This window comes from Marmota monax, unplaced genomic scaffold (genome assembly GCF_021218885.2).
Source record: "Marmota monax isolate L192 unplaced genomic scaffold, Marmota_monax_Labrador192_F-V1.1 WCK01_AAM20220418_F8-fsc00037, whole genome shotgun sequence".
NCBI lineage: Eukaryota > Metazoa > Chordata > Mammalia > Rodentia > Sciuridae > Marmota > Marmota monax.
Window position 1 is genome coordinate 8003136 of NW_026693245.1, and position 19701 is coordinate 8022836.

Below are 19701 nucleotides of genomic sequence, written 5' to 3' on the forward strand. Positions count from 1 at the left end.
GAAAAGTGGCAGCAGAGGGACCCAGGCCTATAGACCTAGACAGTTCGAAGTACTTCTAGGAGCTAACATCATCTAGGAAATAATAGACATTTTCTCATTCATTCAATTGAACACATACTTTGTTCATTGCTAGATCCTTAGTGCCCAGAACAAACCTGCTGCCTGGAAGAGGTTTATATTCTAGCAGATAACTAATGTGTACATAAGATTAGGCAGTAAGTACTGAAAAGAAAAATAAAACTGGCTGATGGATGGGATGGGAGGGAGGGAAACTGTACTAGTCAGGATAATTAATGCCAGCTGTCTCAGCAAATAGACCCTGCAATTTCAGGGGCTTAGCCCAATGTAGAATTTTTCTTCCACAAAGTGTGATTGGGGTCCATGACTCAGGGACCCAAGCTCCTTCCATTTTACTTCTTGGTTCTCCAAGGGAGGAGGAGAAAGGAGGTTTGGAGGAGCCAGGTCAATTCTGAATGAAGAGAAAGTAGAGCATGGTGGATCTCTGGGGGAATAAATTTCCAGGCAGAGAAAACAGCAAAGGCAACACCTGAAGCAGAAATGTGCTTTATTGTTTCAGGAATAGCAAAGGAACTATTATGGCTTCTCTCAGTGGAAGAAACAGCCAACCAACTGGCAGACCTCAGTGTCTCCAGCAAAGGGGAAAAATGAGAAAATCCTGTTGTTTGGGGCCATTTAGAGTCACCTCAAGATTTTTATAAAGGCATAATTAAATGGAAATTATTGATAGCTTTAATGACCGTGTGAACTAAATTATGAACAATATTCTCATTTTTCTTGAGAAATCTTTTAGAAATGCATTACTGAGTCTACTTCCCTGAGTGAATAGTTACAAGTTGTTAATACTAGAGCACATTTTCTACATGTTCAAGACCCTTTAGGGGTAGGCTGTTTCCTGCCACTCAGTGCATAAGGGCAAACACCAGGATAGCCTGACTCCATCTTTTTGGAAGCTAGGTACCTGGCAAGCATAAAATCCTTGAACTTGACTTTCACAAGCTGAGCACCTGAAAATGCGTATGCACCTGTGCTGCAACCAACCTCAGACCTCAGATGCTCAATAATTCCTCAACTATTGCTTCCACAGCAGCTCTGCCTTCTGTAAAAACCATCACCTTGAACTGGATTTGTCACACTTGAAATAAGTCTGAAGTTACTGTAATTAACTCTAGAATCTAAAGAGTAACCACCAAATGAATAGTGAAATTAAGTATGTTTATCTTAAATATTCCAGGTTAGCTTCTCATAAGTTAATAAAATAATCTGTATTGGAGATATTTAATGTTAACTTCATATTTCTGGCCACATAAAGTATTGTCATTAAAATTCAATGATCCCAGATCAGTAGAGGAAAAGACCAGGAGGAGGGAAAAGGAAAAAAAGGAGAAATACTTGGGAATGATATTGGCCAAGTTGTACTGTTATATCTTGGACATGTTTGAATACGTAACAACGAATCCCATTATTATGAACAACCATAGTGCACCAATTAAAAATATGGAAAAAAGAAAGAAATTCCTTGGTCCCTGGTACTCACTGTGAGAATAGTCATACCAGAGTTTTCAGCTAAAAAATGTTGTAATTTAGAATTGATTTGCTGAACTGAATTAAGGTTTTGCATTATGGCATTCCCTTTGGGAGTAGTTCTGTTAAACTATGTTTGTGATTTTTTTCAGGATTCTTAGAGTAACACAGCCCTTACAAAAATGGTACACTCCTCTGGCTTGTTTGCCGGAAAAGGGACAGAGAACAGGCTGAAATTAATGACATATGAATGCTGAACCCCAATTAAAGTTGCCTTCAAAGGAATAATTAGGCTAGACTTAATAAGAGGACATTATGTGAAGAAAAAGCTTTGGGCAAATTATACACTGAAGGAAAAGAAGATACAAAACAAGGCAACTGTAGGAGACTGGAGTTGATTAATATTTCAGGAAGTGATTTATAATCAAATTATCTTTAAAATAACATAAGTTTAGTGAAACATAGAGATGATCTGGAGAGGGATAGTCACTGACCTCAGACCAGGAGAAGAGGTGTGAACACTGAGACTTTTCTTAGTGTGTACACCCTACAATTGCAATTATGGGGCCTTTATTCTCTTTATGAAAGAGGCCAGGAATTTGGCTTTCCATAACAATAATAGCAGCAGCAAACACTGAAACTGTGCTTACCATGTATAGTGTATGCCACATATTAATGTTTCATTGGTATGAACCCCCACCACAAGCCTAGGGGGTAGATACAATATAAGTGACTTGCTCGACGTCATAGAGCTAGTTTGTATAGGAACACTGACTGGAACTCAGCAGCCTGGTTCTGAAGTCTAGAATTGCACCCATCTGTCTCAGGGAGGAGAGGGGTCACATGCAAAATCTTAGCCTTCTGAGCACAACTTATTTTACTGGCAACTCTCTAGCTCCTTTCTCCCTACAACACTCTTTGCTTCTGCTTTTTGTCAAACATAACACCTTCCCTAGCTCTTACTTTGCTCTGTCAATCTCCTCCTCTCCACACCAAAAAGCTTCAGAGAATACGAGAGGGAAGAGAAGCTCCATCAGTGAATAACTCCTTGACATAGGCATCCTGTCGTGCAATCACTAACCTTCCTTGCAAAATCCTTCCTTACATGCAAAGGTTAACTCATCTAGGAACCTTCACTGAACCTTCAGAGTGTGAAAGTTTATCAGGCATACAAATACTAACTTACTTCTAGGAAGAATTTTTAAACTTTTAACTTAAAAAAAATCATGGTTTTTAACCCTAAAAAGTCCTTAAATATTTACTTCTGAATAGAAAGCACCTCCTCCACCCACTGTGCTCTCATTCCCCGGCCTCACGCCGCAGCTGCAGCCACAAGGGGGCAGCGGCGCCACGAGGTCTGGTCGGGCGGCAAGCGCGACAGTTCGGCCATCGCTTGCTCTCGCCTGGCACGTGGCTCTCGGCTGTGGATTAGCGCAGCTGGGGACGTGGGAGGCCGCGGGCCCCGCCCCCGGCCGGCGGCGGCCCTGCGCGGCAGTCGGGGCTGCAAGCGGAGCTGCGCGGAGGGCGCTACCGGCGGGCCAGGGAGGCGGGCCAGGGAGGCGGGCTGCGCTCTGCCTTCAGGGCTCTAGTCCGTGTACCAGGGTGCGGGTAGCACCGCGAGCACCTTGGGCGGGACCCGGGCACGGGGCCCCGGTATCGGGACCTCCCGCCAAGGCGCCAGGACCATGGCGCTGCGCGCCCGGGCGCTGTACGACTTCAGGTCGGAGAACCCGGGAGAGATATCGCTGCGGGAGCACGAGGTGCTGAGCCTATGCAGCGAGCAGGACATTGAGGGCTGGCTCGAGGGAGTCAACAGCCGCGGCGACCGCGGTCTCTTCCCGGCCTCGTACGTGCAGGTGATCCGAGCCCCCGAGCCCGGCCCGGCTGGCGACGGCGGTCCGGGCGCCCCTGCTCGCTATGCTAATGTGCCGCCCGGCGGCTTCGAGCCTCTGCCGGCCGCGCCGCCCGCCTCCTTCAAGCCGCCGCCCGACGCCTTCCAGCCGCTGTTGCAGCCGCAGCAGGCGCCGCCGCCAAGCACCTTCCAGCCGCCCGGCGCGGGCTTTCCGTATGCCGGGGGTGTACTGCAGCCGTCGCCTCAGCAACTCTACGGCGGCTATCAGGCCAGCCAGGGCAGCGACGATGACTGGGACGACGAGTGGGACGACAGCTCCACGGTGGCCGACGAGCCTGGCGTGCTGGGCAGCGGCACCTACCCGGACCTCGACGGCTCGTCGTCCGCGGGCGGCGGCGCTGCTAGCCGCTACCGCTTGTCCACCCGCTCTGACTTGTCGCTGGGCTCCCGCGGTGGATCAGCTCCTCCGCAGCACCACCCTTCGGGGGCCAAGAGCTCGGCCACGGTGAGCCGCAACCTCAACCGCTTCTCCACTTTTGTCAAGTCAGGTGGGGAGGCCTTCGTGTTGGGCGAGGCTTCGGGCTTCGTGAAGGATGGGGACAAGCTATGCGTGGTGCTAGGGCCCTACGGCCCCGAGTGGCAGGAGAACCCCTACCCCTTCCAGTGCACCATCGACGACCCCACCAAGCAGACCAAGTTCAAGGGTATGAAGAGCTACATCTCCTACAAGCTGGTCCCCACGCACACACAGGTCCCGGTGCACAGGCGCTACAAGCACTTCGACTGGTTGTATGCGCGCCTGGCTGAGAAGTTCCCTGTCATCTCTGTGCCCCACCTGCCCGAGAAGCAGGCCACTGGCCGCTTCGAAGAGGACTTCATCTCCAAGCGCAGGAAAGGCCTGATCTGGTGGATGAACCACATGGCCAGCCACCCAGTGCTGGCACAGTGTGATGTCTTCCAGCACTTCCTGACCTGCCCCATTAGCACAGATGAGAAGGCCTGGAAACAGGGCAAGAGGAAGGCCGAGAAGGACGAGATGGTGGGTGCCAACTTCTTTTTGACCCTGAGCACACCGCCCGCAGCAGCTCTTGACCTGCAGGAGGTGGAGAGCAAGATAGATGGCTTCAAGTGCTTCACCAAGAAGATGGATGACAGCACGCTGCAGCTCAACCACACTGCCAATGAGTTCGCGCGCAAGCAGGTGACGGGCTTCAAGAAGGAGTATCAGAAGGTGGGCCAATCTTTCCGTGGGCTCAGCCAGGCCTTTGAGCTGGACCAGCAGGCTTTCTCAGCAGGCCTGAATCAGGCCATTGCCTTCACCGGAGATGCCTATGACGCCATCGGCGAACTCTTTGCCGAGCAGCCCAGGCAGGACCTGGACCCAGTAATGGACCTGCTAGCGCTGTATCAAGGGCACCTGGCCAACTTCCCGGATATCATCCACGTTCAGAAAGGTAAAGCCTGGCGGATAGAACAAGTGGTATGGAATATATCCTTCAGGCTGAAAGCTATTCTTTGACAGCTGTAGGTTTCAGACATTTATTCTGTAGGTCTGGGAGTCAGGCAGGGATATGGATCCCTAGACCTTTTTCTAGAGCATTTGGTATATTGTGGGACATGTACCTTCCAGTCAGGGAGTAAGTACTTTGTAGAGAAGCTGCTGAAAGTACTTTTTATGACAATGCTATCATTTAGAATTTGAATAGTTGTGTAATGAGCTGCTCAGATCTGTAATCTTGTGACTAGGGTAGAATTAGCAGGGGACCCAAACCATGTTATGCATCCATTTGAACACTACAGTATCAACTTAGTATAGGAGGAAATAATGGGGCAGAATTGGATGTCTGCAGATGAAAGTAAGTCCTGCTTTCACTCTCCACATCTCAATCTGTGTGTTGTTAGGGGACTTAGGATCTTTTCTCTTGAATTGGGGCTGTATAAAAACTTTTTTTGCATAGGCTTCTTGCTTGCAACCTTTTAAAATAAGGTAAGAGGCTCACTGTAATTTCAGGAAACCAACTTGGTCTTTTTGAGTTTGGAATCTGTTAACTTGCTGATATTAAGAATGTTTAGGAAAATGGCTTAGGGAAGCTACATAGAATTCATAGAATATGAATACTGTATCTGGGAGAATTGCTTATGGTATCCCACTGAGTTGGCTATCTCACTGTCAGTATGTTTTAGTAGTAGTTGACAGTGTTCCTAGCATTCCCAACTTTTGTTATAACACTGGGATTTCCATTACTTTTTTTTTTTTTTTTGGTAAATTGTAGTTGTATTGCCTATCCTAACGTTTGATACTAATTTGCATTCTGATCTAGTATCTAGATTGACAGAGAGAATGGATAAGTGTTGGAGTTAGGGAGGCCATCCCTACTGTGAAAGCCCTGTGCAGGAGAAGGGTGGGAAGAATCATCTACTCTTGTATCTCTGGCTGGTGGAAACCTCCTTGGGTAACCAGGTCTGGCCTTCAGTGATGAGATGCTTACTACTTTTCCAGGTGGGCCAGTCCATTTATGAACAACTGATCCTTGAAATGTTCTTGGGTATTTTGAACTGAAGTTAATGTTTCTTTTTGATTGTCTTTCTGTACCCTGGAACCACACTTGATAAATCTAAATCCTTGACATGTCAGGCCTTTATACATTTGGAGACGAAGACTCCTGTCCACTTCCTTCCTCTCTGGATCGCTCCTTCCTCTTCCAAGTGTGACTAGGCAGACTTCTGACTCTTAACATGGGGGGAGGAGGAAGTACAAAGGTTCTAGAGTTGGTCTTGAAACTGCTGTTGCTGCTGTCAAGATGCAGTACCCTGAACATCTGCAGTACTAATTTTAGTAGGGAATAGTAACTTTCTTGGAAATTTTTAAATGGCAGTCTAAGATAAAATTAGCTTTTTGAGTTATAATGTTGCTGTTGAAGTATTCTGCATTCTCTTTTTGCATCAGTTATTATAAATCCTTTTTGGCTGGTGCTAGTGAACGGACTTTTTAACTCTTTAATGTGGCACCTTAACATTTAAATTCCATTACCTGCATCATTCTGGATTCATGCTGCCTGCTTATTTACACATTTATGTGAGTTTATGCAAATTGTTAGTAAATAGTTGAAAAGTGGGTAGAATCAAGTACAGACATCTGCGGCCCCATGCAGATAACTGCCTACCCCAGATTGGCATCAGTTCATTTACTCATTTTACTGTCATTCAGACTTCAAAGTCAGCCTTTTTCAAGTGTCCTGTTGTCAAAATAATGTATTAGAAAACATATGGTGTTTGTCTGTTTTAAATTTATAATAGTAGTCCACTTAGCCTATTAAACTACCAAGCTTATATTTTATGCATTTTAATTATACAGAAGAATGGGTTTCATTGTGGATATATTCATAATGCTACAATCAGAATTTTCTCCTGTTGCTTGGGATTTGAAAAACTTCCTTCATCAAAATTGGTGTCATTTTATGTGATTTAAGTAGGTTCAAGGTCACTAAACATAATCTTTAGGAACTTCCAGAAGAATACCAGTTGATATTCAGTATAGTTTGTTTCTGCTGTTGCCTTGGTGTGTAATGCACAGGGAGCTTGTGTCCCTAGATGACATGTCTTTAGAATGTTCTGCCATTTAAAGCTATAGAGTGCAATACATAAAGCTAGAAGCTTACAACCAGTGTTTATTAAAGATGCTAGGGTTGGTGATTTTTAGGAGTACAAATGAGATGCAGATAACAAGCCAGGGAAGAGCTTTTTAAGCATGTTTGGGACTTGTGGCTGGAAGAGCAGCTGGACTCCTCTCCCCACCCCTTAACTATGCAATTGCTATTGGAACTGCCATTGGAATGACTCTTTTTCAGTCTGAGCACTTAGGGAGTTTGTTTACTGGTTGATTTCCCCCCCCCCGCCCCCCCGCTAAGGTCTCAAAACACAATCACATCAAAGGTCTTAATTGTGACTTTTGAGAACAGCAATGACAAAAATCTTTAAGCAGTTTAACCAGTATTTTGTTGTATTTGGTACAAAGTTTATATTTCATTTTAAGAGAAATTTAAAAATTCAAATATGTTTCAAAATAATTGTTTTGCCTCCCTATTTCTCATCATTTAATGACTTCCAGCTGCCAGCAATTTAAAGTAATAGAAGAGCAGTTTTTCATTGCTTGGACATTTTACATTCTAATCATAATAAGGAGGTCTATACTTCAGTGAGCTAGAACATGATTCTAAAGTGCTTTGTAATTACTAAAGCAGTTAAGGGAGAACTGATTATTTTTTTTCCCCTTAATTGTTGGGGTTTGAAAGGTAAGCGACATTAGGTTCCTCTGAGCCTCTTGCGTATGTAGGAGGATGCTCTGGTCAGTCAGCTTTTAAAGTATTCTAGATTCGTGCTAGTCAATGCTGCACCCAGAAGCCACATGTGTTAAGTTAAAACTAAATGGGATGAAAAATTCAGTTACTTTCTCACTCTGGCCAGGTATCAACTGCTTAAATAGCTAGTGATGAGTGCATTGGATAAAGGGAACGTGTTCATTGTTGCTTCAAGTTCTGTTGGACAGCACTGTTCCACTTGGCTGGCAGCCCTGTGCAGGTGACGATCTACTCCAGGTTGGCATCAATCCGTTCATTTATTTTACTGTCTGGAGTGGTCACCTCTGTGGGTCTGACATTTACTTGCATCCCTGTCCTGAGTTTCTTCAGCAAATTGATTTTCTTTTAATGTGTCTTCCTGATAGTTTCTTTTTGTTGGGTCATCTCATGGCATCTTCTTCTTTCCTGTAATTAATAAAAACTGGGAGGGGAAGCAGGTTCTGCTGGATCCCTTGTGCCAGTTTCCCAGACACTCCTCCTGTGAGCAGTGTTCAGTGGTGTGAGCATGTCCATCTGCTTGCAGCTGGCCTTCTTGGCTTACTCAGAACACACACTGGTCTTCGGTTTAGTGTCCAGGACCATCCTGGTGAAGACACAGCTACAGAATGAGGACGGGAAACTCAAATACTTCTAAATGTGGTGGGCTGGCTTTTTCCTGACTTCACTCAAAACTGAAACCATTGCTTCAACTCATCAGGATTTTAGTGCAGTACTTTTCAGCAAAGTGAAGAAAGCCATATTCGGTTCCTTCAGCTAAAAAAGAATTCTGAATGGTTTTTTTAATGGTCCTATTTCAATTAATGGAGTGAAGAAAGAAGGTAGTTTGCTGTAGTCTGCAGTACATTGGATGTGAATTCAGAATTTGTTTGGATCTTACTTGAATTTTGTTCGACCTAACCCTAGTCCCTTACTTTCTTTGTACATACGCAGTTCATGGATTCCTCAGTCACCAGTGTGCACAGATCTGTTACTAACCTGTAAACCCCGTGGTTTTGATTTTATTTTCTTGAAATGATAGCATTCTATCTTCTCCCTCTCTTTATTGTCACTGTCTGCAGTGTGCCTTATAATGCTGATGCTGGTGAGTTTGGGGTAGTTCATAAAATACATGTCATTATCATGCATTTCATAATAGATTCAGCTTTGTTTCCAAAGAAATGATTAGGCTCTGAAGTTTAATAAAGATAAATCTGGATGGCAAAAAGTTGTCGTGGTTTGGAAGTTTTATATCTTGGGGGATATTGCAAAAGGGAAAAGATTATGAAAGTTAAATTATAAGAAATGTTTTTATGTGTGTTTTAAAATATGGACTAGATGGCTAGAGGGAGTCACTTAGAGTAAAATTTCTTTATTCCAAAGACAAAGTATAAAATCATGTTAAATTTATTTGTTGGTAAAACCTAGTTTGAGCTCTGTGAAACAGGGAGGCAGTGTAGACAAACAGACAGTGCTGTTTTCTGTATACTTAAATATGCAGAATCTACTTCTTTGCTCTCAAAATGTTCCAGATGGAGCCCCTTTTTCAACAAAAAATAGCTCCAGGCCCTCAGGAATGGTATACCAGTAGCTATCAGTCCTGCCTTCTAGAATTTCACCATTGTGCTTCCTTTTACCCCCAGGAGGGTTGGTCTCCAGTCCCTCAGACATTAATTAAAGATAGCCTGAGTCCCTGAAAGGCACGCAAGGTAAGACTGGGCTGCACTGAGGCTTTGCAGTGCTCCCCATTCTCCTGTTGCTAAAAATAGCCCTGAAAGAGGGTAGTGGGGTGGGGGGAAGGGCTAAGAATTCAGCTGTTAGCAAACTCATCCTTATTTGCAGACTCATCCTTATTTTGAAACCTCTGGGCTAGAAACTGAGGCCAGTCATCCCTTTTGTTTCAGGTCATCTTTATCAAACCCATTTGTCCCCTCCCCAGTCTCCACCCATTATTTTCTAGAGAGTCTTCACTTCTTGCCTTAACCTTTGGCCCATTTGTATTTTCTTAGTGGAACTCAGGCAATCTTTGGGGCTTTGGAAATAGATGACTCAGTTCCTTGGTTAAAGTATAAATGTGACTGGCCAGGGGGGGCCATGCCATCTTGGTCAGAGGCTAGGCGGGTGCTGCTCCTTTCAACCTGCCAGTGATTTCTAGACCACTTTTTGAGCTATGCAGTCCTCTTCCAAATCACACTTGGAAGTCCCATCTGTGTTACACCCATCAAAGCAGAACTGAAAGGAGACAAGGGACCTGCAGTCCCATTCCCAGTCCTCCCAGGAACTTTTGGTGCCTGTGGGCTCCATTGGAGACTTTCCTCTTTATTCAGAATTGTCTTTTTTTTTTTTTTTTTTTCCTGGTTCTCTTTGGATTTTGAAACATGATGGCAATGGTAGAATCCAGACAACTAAGAAATTTTGTGCTTCACTTAAAAACATGGCATTTACCTTAAGTGTTTTCTTTGGGCTAAATAAAAATTGATTTGTTATCGCTACATATTTTTAACTCAAAGCTTAATAGTAAAATTAAGTTTAATGTGCCATCTATTTATGCAGCTACTTAATATCATTAAATGATTATCACCAATAAAATGGTATACTAATGTTTAGCTCGGTTTGATGAGATCATAGGCAGAAGACAGACCTGTACCATCTGTCATCCCACATTTAAAGACAGCACAGACTTGATTCTAATTATTAGGAGGTAGGGATGGTTAGTACTGATCCTCAGAGAGTTTGTAGACTGGTAATAGAGGCTGGTCAACCAACCAAGGTGATGTGGTATGCCAGGTTGCCAAGAAGCCACGAGTTTAGAGGAGGGAGGCAGTCTCTGAAGAGACCCCAGGACAGACAGTGGAGACTGGATGGCTTGTGTCTAACAAGGGAACTGAATTAGCCAAGCCAAAAAGTCATGTGTGCAGAGTCTCAGTGCTGGAGGAGCAGGGCTGTGTTTGGACCTGTGTGGAGCATTGTGGTCAGGTGGATGCAGGCCACGGGGAGCTTTGAACAAGTTTTTCTAGCCTCTGTAAGCTTCATTTCCCTCGTCGCCCAGTGGGAGCACTTCCTCACCAAGTCATTATGAGGATGGAATGTTACAGTTTGTAGTAGTACTCATTAAATGTTTCATTTTGAAAATGTAAAATGGTGCTAAATAATGCTAAAATTGTTTTTAAAAAATCCCAGTAATCTTATCCCTCCCAGCACCCTACATATTACTACCAGAATTGCAGGCAAAAGTGTAAAAACCCAAGGTGTCATTGATGTAGCAATGAGATGTTATATTTTAATCAGATTGTCCTGTATTGCGCATCAGAAGTTTAATTGTAACAGAGGGATAAATGCAGATGTTATTTGGAGTGGCCAAATGTTGTTCATATTAGAGTTTATGTAAATTGTCTCTTTGCAGTCCTTCTCCCCTTCCAAACTCACTTTGCTCTGGAACAAATCATTTCTACATTTCTGAGCTTTATTTCCCACATTTGCAAGTGAGGTTCACGATTTCCTCGATACCATTTTGTTGGTTGCTTAAAAAATGGGGGAACATCATTTCCACATTGAAAATAAAATAACTCTTAAGTATGCAGTAAACATTTTAGAAATTGTTTCAGGCTGGTTTCCACAGTGTTTTGTCCCAGTATGTGACTGTAAGACATGAAAATCTTGCTGGGCATGGTAGCGCATGCCTGTAATCTCAGCAGCTCAGGAGGCTGAGGCGGGAGGATCACGAATTCAAAGCTAGCCTTAGCAATGGTGAGGTGCTAAGCAACTCAGTGAAACCCTGTTTCTAAATAAAATACCAAAAAATAGGACTAGGGATGTGGCTCAGTGGTCCAGTGCTCCTGAGTTCAATCTGAGGTTCCCCCCCGCCCGCCGCCAAAAAAATCCTTTACCAACTGATGTGAAAGAATATTTATGCACATTTAGTTCAGATGTGAAAGAATATTTATGCACATTTAGTTCAGATCCAGCAAACAGGTATCACAACAGGCATCTTAGGCTTACCCCACCAGGTGTTTCCAGTGTGAAAGATTGATGTCTGACCTCAAAGTCGCTGGTGAGATCTCCCAGCATTTTGAAGCTATGGTGAATGGTGGATAGCTGGAGAAACTTCTCTCTGACACTAATGAGAATGTAATTAGTGGGGTCACCAAAGAGAGAGATTATTATGGTGATTCCCTCCTGCAAAGTGAACTTTATTTTGAGTTCTAAATGCTGTCCCCTCTCCAAAAATAAAAATAATTGAAGTTGATTTTACATCTGTAGCTCAATTAAACTTTAGGGTAAATAAGATTTAGCCAATATGCATTTTTATCCTTTTTCTTGGTTTGGTTTGGTTTTTGCAGTACTGAGTTTGAACCCAGGGGTGCTCTACATTTTTATTTTTTACATTTTGGAACAGGGTTGCCCAGGAGGATTTCAAACTTGAGATCCTTCTGCCTTAGCTTCCTGAATAGCTGAGATTATAGGCATTTGCCACTGTGCCTGACTCTATCCCATTTCTTAGAATTTTTTTTTTTTTAAATCTCTGACTTCCCTCTTCTGCTAAAGAAATTTTTATGTATTACTCAGTGAATAGAAAGATAGTGATTAGGGAGAGAAGCTAAAATCATTAGATTTATTCATAGGACCCTCTAAAAGATAAAATATTTTACTGAATAAATATTTAAATATCCATCATAGTCCGGGCACTATTAAAGATGCTGGGGCTGTAGCAGTGGCTGAGACAAGATTGCCACCCTAGTGGGGTGGGGGCACACAATGAAAAATAAACACAATAAATAAATTATAATGTATGTTGGAATATGGTATGTGTTGAGGGCAGGGGATAAAAGTGGAGTGGGGAAAGAGGTGTTGGAGGGCAGGATGAGAAGTATTTAAAAGAATGGTCAAAGTAAATCTCATTGAGAAAGTGAGATTTAAGCAGAGACTCAAAGGAGGGAGGAATTTACCCAAGCAGGTATCTTGGTGGAAAGTTTTTCAGCAGAGGGTGCAACCACTAAAAAGTCTCCCCCCCCCCCCCCCCGCCCACTCAGGGTGGGTGTGGTAGGGACAGGTTGAAGAACAGTAAGATGGTCACTGGGTTGAATTTAAGGGGATGCTAGTAGGAGAGGAGATCACAGAAGGTCAAATTTGTAAGGCTTTGTAGGTCATTGACAGGACTTGGAATAAAAATTCAAGTCAAAGAGAAGCCATTGCAGGGTTTTGAGCCAAGGGGTGATATGCAGCTGGACATTTCAACAGATTACCCTCATTAGTTGTGTTGAGAGTAGAATGGGTAGGGATTAGAAGCAAATAGGAGCTGGGAACCAGTAGAGACTCTTTAATAATCCAAACAAAAGCTGATGTTGGCATGGACCAGGGTGGAGATGAAGTGATGAGAGGTGTCCCACCCGGAGTGGAATTTAAAGGTCATATCAAAAGGTTCTCCTGAGTGACTACATGTGGCATGTAGGCTAGAGGAGGATTCATCAAGGATGACTCCACAGTTATTGGCCTAACCAACAATAATAAGTGTGGGAACAGTGGTGGCATGGGCAACCAGGACTTGCGTTTAAGACTATTAGATCGGGGATCGGGTTTTTGCATTCCGATCCATGTGTCTCCCACCCAGCACAAGCACAAATAATCAAATCCTGATCCTAGTCCTCTTCATTGGAGCATCTGGAGTGTCCCCATTGGAACTCTGTTCAGTGCTTGGTTACTGGTTAGAGTGTGGAAGTCATGATTTTATGATCCTGTATTATGCAGCTGCACTGATTTATACATGCAGAGCGAGTACTTAGTGAAAGCTTATTGAATTAATGAAGTAGGCACTCAGCAACTTGTTTGTCTTTGTTTTACAGGATGTTTTTGTTTTTTCCATTTTTATGTTGATAGAAAACGGTTTAAAAGTGTATCAGAAATAAAGATGTAGGATATGATGCAGTTATTAGTTATTATATGAATGATTTAAAAGTCTTAGGCTTAAGTTTCTATGAAGTAACTTTCTGAAATTCATTGGAGAGAGAAGAAATTTGAAAATGCCTTATTTTATGTGCCAGAGAATCAATATTATATTTTGTGGTATCTCTTTATATTGACTTCTTGATGTTTAAATTTGCATATACAGCATACACATACACACTTTCCTCTTTGGTTAAAGCTTCATTTATAATACTTTTACTGAGATCCCTTTTGCTTAGTTCAGAGCACAAGATCCAGAGAGACTGCATTCACTTTATGGGTTTAATTGGGTACATGGAACAGTGTGCTTAGGTGTAACGAGGTAAGGGCCCTCCTAGAAGTAGGATTCTCTGAAGTAGGATATGAATATAGAGAATTGAGATAAAAGGTAGATTTAACTTAGTGTTGAGAATAAAAGAGTATATAGAGGTCCAGAGGATGGAGAGTGGTTATTAGTTATGTTTGAGGCTCAGGTGGGTAGCGTTTGGTTTCCCCTTTGGAAGATGGTCAAATTTGACTTTGGGTGGAATATAGATGAGAAGTACACACCTGGTTTGAACATGTTTTAGGATAGGTTTGGTAAGCACATACTAGTTGATATGCTGATTCCCACCCAGTACTAGCCCAACAAGGAAGACTAGGTGTTGCCATAGAGTGTGACACAGTTGTAGACATGTGCCATGATGTGAAATAGCACAGAGGTGGATGTAATCAACTATGGGAAGTGGATAGGTCGATTTAGGGACAATTTTACCAGTATAAGAAAATTTTGAAAATAAATGGAAGTTCATCAGGCAGGCAGAATAGGGGAAGGGCATTTCAGATCCAGGGAACCACGTGTACATAAGTCAGGCTCAATCCTGGTTGCCTCAGAATCAACTGGTGAGTGGTTACAAGTATAAATTGGGCCCACCCTGGATCTTTTGAATCTGAATGTCAATGTCTTGCTGTCTGGGCAATGATGGTCTTCAAAAAGTGCCTCACGTACTTTTGATGTGCTTCTGACTTTATAACTGTTGTTGGAAGTGATGGAGGAACCATCCTGGAAGAACCGCGAGGTATTGATGTGGCTAGTTTTATATTTCTTGTGGATAGGTCCTGATAGCAAGTGTCAAAGGTGGCTTTGAGTGAAATGAAATGGGAACCTCTGCAATAATTCAGGCAAGATTTGATGAAATCCTAAATGAAGACAGTATGGTAGAGGTGGGAGGAGAAGAAGTTAGAGGGTTTACTTGCCTGCGGGAATGGAGGAAGGGTACAGGGAGGAGAATAAGATGACGTGTAGAGGAAGACTGTGGAGCCACCAATTGAAAGATGACTGGAGATGGTTTGGAGCAGAGGTCTACAAACTGTAGCCCACTGGCCACATTTACCAAGGCACATGTTTGTGGATGGCACTTGAGCTAAGGATGATTTTTATATTTTTAAATAATTTTGTTTTTAATAATTATGTAAGTATCTGCATAATAGCCTCAATTTTGCCTATTGACTTGCAAAGCCTTAAATAATTACTATTTGGCCCTTAAAGAAAATGGTTGTTTGACATGAGGACAGGCAGGTAAGTGAAATTACTATTTAGCCACTGTTTATTGAGAACTTATTCTGTGACTGTCAGTATTCTAGGCACGATGTATTTGTTGTTTTAATTCCATGGAGGAGAGGATGTGATACCAGAATGGTTGTGAGCACACACCAGAACCATAGGGTTTGTGTTCCTGCCCCCTTCACTCACCGACTCATCTTCTCTCAGCTTCCTCGTAATGTGGAACAGATATCTTTTATAGTATTGGTGCCTAACGTTTTTAAGCATTATTTATTAGCTATTGCTAATATTGCATTAATTTCCTAGCTGCTATAACGAGTTAACACAAATTTAAAACAACAGAAATTTATTCTTTTTACAGTTCTAGAGACTGGCAGTCTGAGAAGAAGGTGTTGGCAGGCCCATGTTCCCTCTGGAGACTCTAGGGGACACCCCTTCCTTACCTCTTTGAGCTTCTGATTGTTACTGGCCATGCTTAGAGTTTCTTTTCTGCCTCCATCTCTCTCCATGGTCACATGGCATTCTGATGTCAATCTGACTCTCCCTTCTCCTTTTTCAGGGACACCAGTTAGATTGGATTTAGGGCCCATCTTAGATCTTGTATGACCTCACCTCAACTAATTACATATGCAAAGTCTGTTTCCAAATAAAGTTTCAGTCACAGTTTCTGGGGGGATGTGAATTTTGGGAAATGCATTCAAACCCAGTACAGTAACTAACTTCCCCAAAGGCGTATTATCCCCATTTGGTGACACTGAAAACTGTGAGGCTGAGGGAAGTTAAATTTCTAGGTTCACATGGCTGATAAGGAGTGTCAGGACTGGAGTTCATTTTTTGCCTTGAATTCTGTACACTGCATAACCAGAATACTTACTAGAAAATTTTGAGTTTTGATCTGCAGGCAGTCAGCAACCATTAAAGATTTTAAAGTAAAGAGTGATATCTTATTTAAAATAGCTAACATATTTTGAGGATTTTTCATGGAGCTTCATGTTTTATATTCATTATATCCATTTAAACTTCATGGGAGCCTTTGAGGTAAATACTCTCATTTTTCTTACTCTGCAGAAGGAGGTGAGCCACGGAAATTTAAACCTCATGGGTTTAAATTAGGCATTGTGGCTGTGTGGCCTGACTCTCTGAGACAGGCCTTTTGGAAGTTCTTCCTACTGAATGTGAATAGAGAGGAAGCTGTAGAGTAGTGCAAGTCAGGGTAGCTTCAGAAGGAAGCTGGTGAACTTGAGACCCCTGCTAGGTAGCATGACAGGACTTGGTGAGGTGCTGGCTGTTTGGAGGAGTCTAGGGTTACCTTTGAGTGATACAAAATAGTGAAGCTGGCAATAGAAATAGGCAGGGCAAAAAGAGCAGAAGAATTAGAAGGAAAGACAAGGAATGCAGTTGAAGGGAATCTTAGGAAATCCTATTTTCCCAGGCCTTTTATTGGAAGGTAAAAACCTTAGTTTCTTTGTTCTAGGAAGATAGAGGCCTAGGCTAAAATATGAACAGAATCTGCTAAGTAGAGAAGCCCCTCCACATGGACCAGGAAGAGTGTGAAGTGGCATCAGCTCTTGACAAGATCTATCCTGTGGCACCCAGAATCCCTGAACCAGGGCCTTCCAGGAGCCTGGGTCCTGTGCCTTGTATTTATGTGTAACTAACTACATGTGCTGTGGTTACAGCATGACATTTTAACTACATACTGATAGATGACCAGCATGGGTCATCTCCAAGTTTTCTTGTTTTAAGACTTGTATTTTGAGTGTATTTTAAAACTTGATATATTTCTAGGTACTTTGTTTTGTCTTAAGTTAGTTATTTTTATGATCTCATTCAATAGGAAATTGAAAGACCCTGCCAGCCCAGGGAAGCAGGAAAACCATGGGTGAGGGGTCTTGAGTCTAAAACAACTGGTTCAGGAGTTATCCCCAAATCTCAGTGATCATCAGGCGATGTGAGGTGCCAGCCATTGGTGCACAGCAGGCAGCACTAAGGAAGATGAGAGTGCTTGAGATGCCCACCAGCTGTTACCACCATTGCTTATGGTCTGCTGCAAGGATTAGCATTTCAGTTATGAAGTAGACATTATTTAAGAAAAGCCCTCCTAAGAATTAATATATTCACTGGAAATATTCTAACTACGGTGGTAACCATAGAGGTCTCAGAAGCCATCATAAGACTCAGGCTCCTGAAAGGCCCTTGCTCTGGACCTTGGGTCAAGACTCCCCTGGTGGCCTTTGTCAAGAGCTGGTGCCACTTCACACACTTCCTGGCCCAACGTGGAGGAGCTTCTCTATTTAGCAGTTTCTATTTAATTTTATTTTAGTCTGGGCTTCCCTTTATCTTCCTAGAACAAAAGAAAAAAGGTTTTACCTCTAATTAAAAGTAGTTTCCAAAGTTTATTCTTCTTTTTGATACAACTACATTGTTGAATGTGAAGGATCTACTAAACCCAAAGTACTAGCAGCTTGAATGCATATCTAATGCTGCTTTAGTAAAATTCCATGTGTATTATTTAAGAAAAGAAACTGTTCCTATTCTCAGATTTTAAAATCTTCATACGTGATCTTCATAAGCAAATCAACATTTTCACCATTTTATCCAAGTACTCTTTAATTTGAGGACGGTGCCGAGGAGAGGAGTAAACCTAGGACCTTCTGCATACAGGGCACAAGCTTTATCAGTGACCTACACCCCCAGCTACTTATTTAATATTTATTGTAAGTTGAAACACAGTAATCTTTTTATATATATAAAATAACAATTTCCAGCAATGAACAGCTTATTTTACCAAAAAAAAAGCTATAAGAGATCTAATCATGTGATTTCATTCTTCATTTTTGAAAAAAGATGAACTGTGTGAATATACATGCACAGTGAGTAACATGTTTTAAGACATTTACACTCAAGCTAATGTTTTCATTCATACTAAATGCCACTCTGCCCTTAGTTAGACATTAGGTGATAAATGAAGCTCAAAGAACTACTTATTTAGGATCTAGCAAGTCTTCCTCCCCTCTGTTTTTTTAAATACTTGTTTAGTTGTTGATAGACCTTTATTTTATTTATTTATATGTGGTGCTGAAAATAGAACTCAGTGCCTCACACGTGCCAGGCAAGTGTGCTACTACTGAGCCCCCAGCCCCAACTGTCCCTGCTGTTTTTTCTGTTTGTTTGTTTGTTTTTTGTACTAGGAATTAAATCCAAGGGCTCCTAACCACTGAACCACATCCCCAGCCATTTTTATTTTTTATTTTTTATTTGGAGACAGGGTCTTTCTCAGTTGCTTAGGGCCTCACTAAGTTGCTGAGGTTGGCTTTGAACTTGTAATCTTCCTGTTTCAGCCTCCAGAGCTGCTGGTAGCAAGGCTTTTATATAGCATAGACTACTTAGATAAGCATCAAACCAAGTTTAAAGACCTGAATTCTTTAAATGATTAAAATTTTTTATTAATAAGCAACCAGGTTAATTTTTCTAAAATTTAATACTCCTTGACCTACATATATATACCTTCTTCCCTCCATTTTAAAATGGCTCTTGGGTCTAGGGGTGTAGCTCAGTGGTAAAGTACTTACCTAGCATACACAAGGCCCTGAGTTTGATCCCTAACACTGCCAAAAAAAAAAAAAAAAGTAAATAAAATGGCTCTAAAGTTATTTGTTGTTTATTACATTTGTAAGTTGAAGGTGAAGTTTAAATTAATTTATCTTTGAATTTTGATAGTTCTTGACATTAGTGCTCTATCCCTGAGCCCCAGGCCCAGCCTTTTTGAGGCTATTGTGAATTGCTTTCACTGGCTGGAACTCAGCATTAATATTTGCATCCTTCAGGGCTTATTAGCATGGTCCATACTTGGTATGATTTTATTCAGGAATTGAATTTCAGGGGCCTAGAGGTGGTTTGTGGGTCACCTGAGATGTAGGCTTCCAAGGGGATTTGGCATGCTCTGTGTGTTGAGGCTCCCTTGTGGGGTTTAAGATCACCATGGATGAGGTAGCCCCAGCAGGCCAGATTCACGGGAACTGCCTGAGCAGATCAGGGTCACATGCAGCCAGCCACCATTAGTAACATTATTTAGTTTCCCTAATTTTACTCTGTACCCCTGAAAATAGGGGTGATGAGTACATTCCTTTTGGGATTGAAGAATAGAAAATGAGAGTGCAGGACTGTCAGGTTTGTACAGAGCAGGTGCTCATCTGTGACTACTACCTGGCACATCGCCACCCATCTCTGTGTGTTTGGTGGGCATTCCACACGGCCCCCCCCACTTCTTTTTGAGATGTTTTACTCAAAAGATTATCACAAAATAAATACTGGAATAGAGAGAGAAAAAGGTAATCAACAAATGAGTGGAACCAAAAGAGAGGAAGGAAGGAAAGAGGACAGGAAAAAGTTAAGTTAGCAGGGACCTCAGGTCAGTGTGGATACCAGTGAGGAGCCCTAAAAATAAAATAGGTCACATTGACCAAATAGCATTTTCTTCAACATTTTAC

General features: G+C 42.4%; 1 protein-coding gene across 1 annotated transcript in view; it reads left to right on the top strand.

Annotated features, from left to right (window-relative positions):
- Positions 1–3093: 3093 nt before the first annotated feature.
- Snx18 (sorting nexin 18) overlaps positions 3094–19701 on the top strand; it is a 28890-nt gene continuing 12282 nt past the window's right edge. Inside the window, exon 1 of the mRNA XM_046456355.1 lies at positions 3094–4848. Coding sequence (XP_046312311.1) covers positions 3228–4848 — 1621 coding nt within the window. The 5' untranslated portion in view covers positions 3094–3227. The remainder of the gene's footprint in view (positions 4849–19701) is intronic.